The 9,921-nt window shown below is 39.8% G+C and overlaps 1 protein-coding gene across 2 annotated transcripts in view; it reads left to right on the top strand.

Annotated features, from left to right (window-relative positions):
- LOC308095378 (death-associated protein kinase 2-like) overlaps nucleotides 1-9,707 on the top strand; it is a 40,377-nt gene extending 30,670 nt beyond the window's left edge. Inside the window, exons 9-13 of one of the 2 annotated variants that reach the window (XR_013934064.1) lie at nucleotides 431-476; nucleotides 1,861-1,950; nucleotides 4,520-4,603; nucleotides 5,840-7,989; nucleotides 8,036-9,707. Coding sequence is in view for 1 of the 2 variants with exons in the window: in XM_080442433.1 (XP_080298559.1) it covers nucleotides 431-476; nucleotides 1,861-1,950; nucleotides 4,520-4,603; nucleotides 5,840-5,920 (301 nt within the window). In the remaining variant the exon portion in view is untranslated. Of the gene's footprint in view, nucleotides 1-430; nucleotides 477-1,860; nucleotides 1,951-4,519; nucleotides 4,604-5,839 lie in introns of both variants that reach the window. The other variant, XM_080442433.1, reaches the window with a different exon arrangement.
- The last annotated feature ends 214 nt before the right edge of the window (nucleotides 9,708-9,921 follow it).

Here is a 9,921-nt window from a genome sequence, read left to right as displayed (position 1 = left end):
CTGAAAGAGTTAACACATTCCTTGCCATTGACGGAGATCTCGAAACATGCTATTTTCAACAGCGTAGAACAAGCGAACGGGAGGTCGCGATGATATTATTATTTTTTCACAGAAGCACAGTGAAACCCTCCGTCATTAGCAACCATCAGGGATCAGGAGATAAATATTCTGTGGTTCTTAAAGATTAGTCAGAATGCTTAAAAAATGCTGGCAGAAGCTACAGTCTGTTTTAGAAAACCCCTGGCTGTGAATGTATTAATTATGCAATAAACAATCAAACAAATATAAAATACACACATGATCTGAACTTAATTTTATTTAACCACTTAAGCCCTATTCAAAAGGTTTTTATTGTTTTATTGTTATTCTTAATAATGACCTGTTCTGCTCATCTAATGGTCTGTCTGTCTGTCTGCATGTCTGCCCGCAGCGAAAGAATGACTGCCGAGGAGTGTCTTCGTCACCCCTGGATCAAGGTGAGAATTTTACATAACATGAAGGAGTGACGTCAATTGTCCAATGCGTGGCCCTTCGCTCACTTTAGTCAGTATGGCCCTCTGGACAAAACAAATAAAAACACTGCCCACCCCATGATCTACATCTCCATGCAAACGAGCAGTGGTGGAAAGTTACTAAGTACATTTACTCAAGTACTGTACTTAAGTACAATTTTGAGTTACTTTTACTTTAATGGAGTATTTCCAATGTTCAATATTTTTACTTCTACTCCACTACATCTCAGTTGAAAATATTGTACTTTTACTCCACTACAATTATTTGAAAACTTTAGTTACTAGTTACTTGTTTTATACCCAGGCTATTTGAAAATAGCAGATCTACAAGCTCACAACGCGTCGCGACGCGTTGTGAGCTTGTAGATCGGCTATTTTCAAACATTTTAGTACTTTTACTTTTGGTACTTTAAGTACATTTTGATACCAATACTTTTGTACTTTTACTCAAGTAAATTTTGAATTCCGGACTTTCACTTGTAACAGAGTACTTCTACGTAAAACATTTGAGTACTTTTTCCACCACTGTAAACGAGCGCAGTCCAGTACATTTTGCAGACTCTCATTTACATATTTTCCATTCCACCTACGAGGAGCTGCACAGGGCTGTGACTCAGTGAAATGCTAATGTACCAACTCCCTGGTCAAATTGTTCTCATTTTCCTCCCAGTTGTCAGTGATGGAAGAAGTACTCCGATTTTTTTCCCTTTAAAGTACCTGTAAGCACTCTGTTACGAGTAAAAGTCCTGTATTCAAAACTTTACTTGAGTAAAAGTGGAAAGGTATTGTCATCAAGATATGCTGTAATTACAATACCTAAGTAAAAGTATTCATTATGAAGAAGGGATTGTTTGAATCCTATTATTGGACTATTTAGTAACTATTTACTACTGATACATCATCATTTATCACTTAATGTACTGTATGTTTTTGTATTAATACTCAATAACTAGTAATTAAAGCTGTCAAATAATTGTAGTAGAGTAAAAAGTACAACATTTTGTCTCTGAGATGTAGCGGTGTAAAAGTATTGATAAAGTAAATACCTCAAAATTGTCCTCAAGCACAGCACTTGAGTAAATGTACTTGCCTGCACATAACTAAAATGATGCATTTTTGTATACTCAGTTGACCGGAGTCCCCCAGGGCCCTTTACTAAGCCCCCTCCTGTTTTACCTCTATACATCAAAGCTCTTCGAAAATAGCTGACCTACAAGCTCACAACACGTCGCGTTGCGACGTGTTGTGAGCTTGTAGGTCAGCTATTTTCGCCCAATGTTCAGCACTGAATGAAGCAGATTGGAGCAGTAATAATGTTCGAATACTGACACGAGGCGTTCTCTTTCAGCCAATCACGCGGCAGCAAGCGGCCAAAAGAAACCGCTCCTCCATCAACATGAAGAGCTTCAAGAAGTTCAACGCCCGACGCAAATGGAAGGCGAGTGTCAGTCGTATTCCTGCAAACAAACTAACACAGGCTTGTTATCTTGAACAAACCGATGTGATGGTGATAGAGCGACATGCAGTAAACAGTAAAGTTAGCCATCGACGTCAGTTTCGGGTCAGCTGGTCCAAAGCGACAATATGACGTCATTCAGAGATTCGAGTGGGCGGGATCAGAATTAGATGTCGGGCGTTTGTGTTTCCTCCGAAATGTCGTGATTGCCCAAACTATTTTGGCTACACTGTGATTGGTCATACGTTGGTCAGATGTATATGACTGGTCGAAGTGTCCTTGAGCAAGACTCCTAAGTAACCCCTAATTGCACCGCGTCCCTTGTGGGCAGCGATCCAGCTGGGTTGAGCTGAAAAAACGAATTTCCTCCGCAGGAGCATGTAGATCAATGTTATTATTATTATTATTATTATTACATTAACGGTAGGGTAAGTGATTTACTTTGGTTAAAATAAGTGTTAAATAGCTCTATATTCTGATAGTACTCATTGCTATAGAGTGTGTGTTCAGTAAAAGGAGTCTCCCGTGTCTCTCCAGCTCTTTATTAAACAGAAAATGCATTTTCAGTGCTCTCTCCATATTGGCTTAAATGTTGTCACCTACCTGAAAATGTATTTATATTCTGTTTACTAAAGAGCTGGAGAGACCCCTGTGACCGAACAAACGCTCTGTAGCAATGATTACTATCAGAATATAGTACTTTAACCTTTTTAAACAAAAAACAAAAAAATCACTTACCCTACATTTAATTCATATTATTAATATTAATTGATGAAAATAAAGTGCTGAGTAATGTTTAATAATGTGACAAACATGGAGAAAGTGCTGAGTAATGTTTACTAATGTGACAAACCTAGAGAAAGTGCTGAGTAATGTTTAATAATGGAACAAATCTAGAGAAAGTGCAGAGTAATGTTTAATAATGGAACAAACCTAGAGAAAGTGCTGAGTAATGCTGAAGTCAGTCACTTCAAACTACAGGGTACAGACTTCTGTTATGAAACAAACAATACTGACTCACTAGGAAAACTAACTGCTACTCTGCTGCCACCTGCTGGCCTTATGTAAGCATTACTCTTGAGTCCAGCCTTTCTGATGCACTTTAGAATTGAACTTTATTGTCACATCACATGAAATACAAGTAAAACAGTGAGTGAAAAACATTTTAGTGCAGCTTAAAAACAACACCACAGCAGCCATACATACGGCGCTAATGTACGTTCCCTCATATCAAGAATTGGGTGGGGGGGGGGGGGGTGGGATGGAATGGAATGGAACGGGCAAAAAAAGCACTACTCTCACGCTCTGCCCCCAGAGGGGGGCAGTGCGTGGGAGGAGCGAAAAAAAAGGAGCCCAGGGGGGGAGGGGGGAGGGGGGAGAGGAGCAGGGACGCGAAGGCGTGTGGTGCAGGTTATGTTACGACCGCCTTCGTGAGCAGCTGAGGGAGCTTTCATGTGGGAAGATCTATTGTTTGTATTTTACAGTGTTTACAGGTTTCTGGGGCCCCTAAACCAGTGATTCTCAACCTAATCAGGCCCCAACTCCCAAAATAATCATATTTGACCCCCCCCCCCCACCACCCTGATAAGCACTTGGAATTGTAGGACTTGAGACATTCAATTCTGTCCGACTCGGTTCCAAAGATAAATATTGTTGCCAGGCATTGTGAGCTTGTAGATCGGCTATTTATTTATTTTTTGCATCTTTCTTATATTATTTCACAATTTGGCCAATGTTTGACCATTTTTATAGTATAGTTTGTTGATTACTTTTGATGCAGTAATGGCGCTGTTTCTTAAAAAGGTCTTAAAAGTCCTTAAATTGTCACTTCACTGCCATCTGGGGACCCCCCAAAAATCATGTGGGGACCCCCCTAGGGGTCCTGGCCCACAGATTGAGAACCACTGCCCTAAACCAAGATGGTGCCTCATAGTGTCTTGCTCGAAAACTAACAGTGGTGGACAAAATACTCAACTCCAGTATTTGAGTCAAAGTATAGATATTACTCCACTACAAGTGAAAGTTGCTCTGTCAAATGTGTAGCTACTTGGGTTAAGTAGTGAAATAGTAGTAAATAGTGAAAATTACAAATCTACAAGCTCACAACACTATTTTCGATATATTACTAAAATGTTAAGTTGTCAAATATTTGCCTTTGACATGTATTGGAGTGAAAGTCATAAGTATCCAAAAATGAAAACCCCCGAAATGCATAGAAAACTATGCATTATACCTCCCGTCACCACAGGAGGGGGGGGGGGGGCATAGTTGTGGGGGGCAATGTTAAGTCAACCTGTTTATACCCCTCAAAGATGTCCGCCGCTACCAAATGACACTTGTTGACGCCCCCTTCAGGATTTTTGGCACGCACCATAACACAATACAAACACAATGATCTTACACCTGCATTAGGCTACTATTCATGACTTCTTTTATAAAAAAAAACTGCCATACCTTGCCATACCCAATTGACGCCCCTGAACAGTACTCAAGTAAATGTACTTTCGTTATTGTCCACCACTGATAATGCTGTATTTCTGTATGATTACAGATGTCTTATAACATGGTGAGGGTGTGTAATCGCCTGTGTCGTTTGAAGTTGCTGGGTAAGAGCCGTGAAGAGGCTGATGATGAGGTAAGACAGCCTCTCTCTTTGAAAAACATTCCTGTGTTTGAAATGTATAAATGAAGGCTGCAGCATACGCCAAACCAACAAGATTATTTCAAGCACTTCGGCAGTGCCTTGCCAACGTTCCGGTTCAACAGTTCTTGCAACTCCAAACGTACTCTTTTTGTTATTCAGGAAGATAAGGATGCACAAAGCAAAAAGGCAGAACAATTTTGTCAATTTGTTTTAAGCCAAGTGGTCATTAAATGTAAGTGGAGATATAGTGATGGGCTTGCTTGCTAGGTCTTTGCTTTGGAAGGAAAAAAGAAAGATTTTCTGTCACATTGACTGCAATCATTACATTTCATAGCAGTACGTTAATGTTGTTCTTGTAGGTGTTCATTTACATACATTAAAGCTATTTTTTCATTTTGGGCGGGAACCCCTATTTGTAACTATACCTTTCAAGATGGGAACCCCTTTTGGGGTTCTTGTTGCTATGTACAGTATATAGCAACATACATTTGTTGTCATTTTTGAATACATATTTGAAGTTTTTCAGGATTTAGAAGGTGTTTTTAGAATCAGCCTCAGGTCTAAATGGGTTAATATTGACAAGACAAAACACACTTTGCTGCCAATAACATGAGACATGCAATGTACAGCATTTCTGGTGTGAAGTTACTATAACATAACTGTAAAGGCCCCCCAAAATCTCCAAAAGGCCCCAACAAAAGGTGCGCGTTGCGTATGCACACAGATAATGTAGTATTTTGCTAGCTTTGAAATCACTGGGACCAGTGGTGGAAAGTAAATAAGTAACTAATTGACTTAAGTACAATTTTGAGGTATTTGTACTTTACTTGAGTATTTCCAATTTCCAATACTTTTACTTCTACTCCACTACATCTCGGAGGCAAAATATTGTACCTTTACTCCACTACAATTATTTGAAAACTTTAGTTACTAGTTAATTTGTAGAATTCGATTATTATTATTACAAAACATACATTAACCGCTTCAGCCCTATATACATTTCGGCCATTTGAAAATAGCCAATCTACAAGCTCACAATGCGTCGTGATGCAACACATTGTGAGCTTGTAGATCTGCTATTTTCAAGAGACGTTTACTATTTTGCAGTATCGATACTTTTACTTAAGTAAAAAACATGAGTACTTTTTCCACCACTGACTGGGACGCCCCCTGGAGTTGACTCATACACTGATCCCATGTTTCCTTGTGGTCTTTTTTTAAAATCAGAGACAATGTGAGAGCGACCTGGAGGACAGCGAAGCCAAGCCCGCCTCTCTCATCCGACGGAGACTCAGCAGCAGTTCATAGAAGTGAGCGGCAGGGCGGCGCTGAAGAGCTCACACGTCGGCTGTGCTGAGAGAACGGCTGTGGCCCTTTTTATTAGTGGTGGATTAGTCAGGTTGTTTACCCCCACCACCACTACCAGCCAGGGTGTTTATGAACCGGGTGAGTCGGGATCCGAAAAGCCGAAAAGCAAGAAGTTCTGTCCGAGGAAAGGTCGCAGACGATGAAGAAAAAGAGGACCGTTATATTATTTATTATATTACACCAGCTCTCAGACTTAATGGGCAGTCGTGGGCTGTCTGGCGGAAACCTTGTATGACCAAAACTGTTACTTTTCAGGAAACGGAAAAGGGAAACCGTTTTCCAATGGATCAAATGCAGTTACTATTTAGTCACAATCTCATGTTAATACTTGTCATTGGTTCAATTATAAACCAACAGACAGACGTAACTACTTTTACTTTTACTTATTATTTGTTGTATTTAAAAAAAATTGCAGATCTCTAAGCTCACAAGACGTCGCGGTGCAACGCGTTGTGCGAGCTTGTACATCGGCTAGTTTTACTACTTTTTTGAGACACTGTAGTATGGCAAAGTATGCCACTAATTTACAAAACAAAAAAGTTAAAACGCGGAGATGTGAGGTTTCTGGTCAGACTGCGATGCAAAAGTGTAGGTCCTCGTGCAAGACCTGACGGCGCCCTCTAGAGGTGGTATGAGGACACACAACAATGGCCTCCACCTGCGTTGGGCTCCACTGTAATGAAGACTGGACTCTGAGCCTAACAGTTTTGGGACTCACAAACTGTTGAAGTGGAATGGACTACAGCGTTGTGTTGACATCTAATAGTATGTCAGAGTGTCTGACTACATGCTCGGTGCACTTCTAGTAAACAGGATGGGGTGGTGGTGGTGTTATGATGAGGGATTATGGCACATTACGTAAAGGACCATACCGGTCTTTTTTTTATTAAGGGTGGGGTACGTTTTTTTCTTCCTTTGAAGTGTTAAATAGCTCTGTATTGTGATAGCAGTCATTGCTGTGTAGCGTTTGTTCAGTAACAGGGGTCTCCCCGTCTCTCCGGTCACTCAGAAAATACATGTCCAGGTCCTGATAAGAATGTCATCCAATCATACAGGATACAGAACAAACAAGTGAAATAAGAAGTGATGAAAAAAAAGGAACTGTATAAAATTGAAGCTGATGAATCGGTTCTTTCTCCTGACTAGATGAAATTTGTAACCTGCCTGAAAATGTATTTTCTGTTTATTAGACAGCTGGGGAGACCCCTGTTACTGAACACACACATAATGATTACCATCAGAATATAGAATATAAAGATAATAATAAAACAGAGATTTCCCCGTCTTAAAAAAAGAAAGAAAAAGAAGAACAAAGAGAACGTGTACATTGGTGTATGCAGTGTATAATTTAGTAGTAGATTTCAGCGCACATTTTTAAACGTCATTCACTGCCATTCATGTTGAAACGGTGTTGGGAAACACTCCATGAGGCCTACTGTATACTGTAGGTAATGCACCTTTTTGAAAACCACTACGCCGTTTATTTTTATATGAAATGACTGTATTACTCTAATACAAACTATTTTAAAGTTGCACATAGATATCAATACGCCTGGAAAAAAATAGTTCCGTGCACAAAGGTAAAGATACAATTTCGATAAAAAGACACAAATTTGAGGCTTTTAACGATACAGTGGGTTTTAATGAAAGAATTGTAAAAAAAAAATGCACCCGTTTATTGAATATGGACAACATATAAACAGGACATCTCCAAAAAAATACTCTAAAGCAACTTTGTGGGAAATTGGGAAGGTTTTATGTGTCCGGTGTTAACAGTGGACATTTTAGGGACAGTGGTATGGTCCTTTAATGCAGCTAATAGAAGAATGCAATGAAACAGTGTTGGTGTGTTCTATGGTGCTAGACGGGTTGAACAGGCGGAGGTTATTGGAGTGATCCATGTTGTTGATAGGGTTGGGATCCTTAAGGGTTTTGGTTCCTTATCGGTTCCCTCATAGCGGTCAAATTCCTGTTGCTATGTACAGTATAGAGTACAGAAGTACTGACGAGTCACTCATTCATCCCCTGGGTCGTAGAAGTAATTTCTCTATGGAGAATAATATTGGGTCGTCTTAGAATCGTCTCATATAAGAATTGTGGTCCAAAAATAAACAAACTGTCTCGCCAATATTGTCAGGGGGGTGGCTCTGTATCGTTTATGATAGTCAGTCACTCATATTTGATACAGTCTGTTTCTGGCGAAAATGTTTCTAATTCTGCGGAAGTAACATTAGCGTTTTCTCACCGTCAGTTGATGTTTCGCATCCATAAGAGTCAAACCGCCGGGATCATTTGTTTATTTTTGGAACACAGTTCTTATTTGATGCGATATTAAACACATCTATGGGAATTCAGAATGGGGGGAAAAAAACAACCTGGTAGGATGTGTAAATTACATCAGACTTCGGTGCTCTATATAGCAACATACATTTTTTGCCTTTTTTGGAAAAATATTTAAAGTTTTTCAGAAAACTTCAGGTCAGGATTTAGAAGGCGTTTTTTAGAATCGGCCTCAGGTCTAAATGGGTTAACGGTTCCTAGCTCTGAGAGTGTACAAATACGGGTCCATTTGGTTCCATTTGTACACTCTCAGAGTTATGGTGGTCCTTGAAAAGTTTGAGAACCACCAATATTGAATTGTAGAGCAGACGTGAAATCCACATACCAGCTCTGACAGTTTGATAACCCCGGTTCCGGAAACAGTTCCAAATGTGGATGGAACCCATTCCGGTTCCTCAATGCTGGTTCCGGTTCCTCCGGTTCCTCCTGTTCCGGATACCAACCCTAGTTGTTGATGATGAGAACCTGATGTGCACTACAGGTAGACCAAAGCTCAAGAGCACAACTGGAAAAAGAAGTCAAAGTCATTCACTGCCTCAGTCTTCCATCATATTCAAAAGATAGCGACAGTATATATTACAAAGGGTTAAAAAAGAAAAAGCTCAATGGCAAATTGTACAGTTTGTAAATTGTCCAGGAGATGGGTGGCAGCTTCCAGGATTCCTTTATTCAAATTGGACAAGGCAGTATAATTAACCACATGAACCCTATTAGCCTCCCTATTCTAGGGCGAACATTTGGCAAAAATAGCAGATCTACAAGCTTGTACCGAGACTAGTTTCGGCAAAGAGATATGGTGTACAGGTGAAAAAAGTATGGGGTCCTAGTATAGACCCCTGGGGGGCCCCGCTTATCTAAGTATAATTTAAGTGCTTTAAACGGTGAATCCTTAAATACTGTATGTCAAACCTGAAAACAATCAATATAAAAAAAAAACATAAAAAAAGAACACTGAAATAACTAAGTAATTTATAATACAATTGAACACCAATTAAGCCCTATACTATACTTAGTTGACCGGGGTCGACTGGGTCCTCTTGTATTTCACTCAAATCTCATAGGCGAAAATAGCAGATCTACAAGCTCCCAACGCCTAAGCACGTTGTGAGCTTGAAGATCGGCTATTTTTGCAGAATGTTTGCCCCAGAATAGGGAAGGTTTTTGTGGGTGTTGGAGCATGCGATCTTGCATCCCGCATGCATTGTGTAATCTGCTGCATGATCTATATGGCTAAATGATGCATAGAATTAATGTTTATATTATCTTGATAAACATGTTTTGTTTGTTTGTTTTTACAAAATTGCAATCCCTGCATTGTAAGCCAGGTCACAGTGGCATGATGTACACTGTATGGAATGTGACTAAGATATATATTTCTGATATGCAACGGAACGTTTCTGATGAATATGTTTCATTTTGAAAGGAGGGATATTTTCTGCTTCCCCTTTCAGTTTTATCAAATCAAATAAAACCGAGAACCAGAGAAAATAAAAATCAAAAATTCAAGCTGCAACAGGTGTCTGGAGTCTTGTGGTCTGTGGGTGTCTCATTACATGACATGTTGTGTTGTTTGTGAGGAAGACATGTGGCTGTGCCGGAGT

This window comes from Gymnoscopelus braueri (genome assembly GCF_963280865.1).
Source record: "Gymnoscopelus braueri genome assembly, chromosome: 11".
NCBI classification, from domain to species: Eukaryota; Metazoa; Chordata; class Actinopteri; order Myctophiformes; family Myctophidae; genus Gymnoscopelus; species Gymnoscopelus braueri.
The sequence above is the reverse complement of the archived record's forward strand: the minus strand, read 5'-3'. Positions and strand labels throughout refer to the sequence as shown.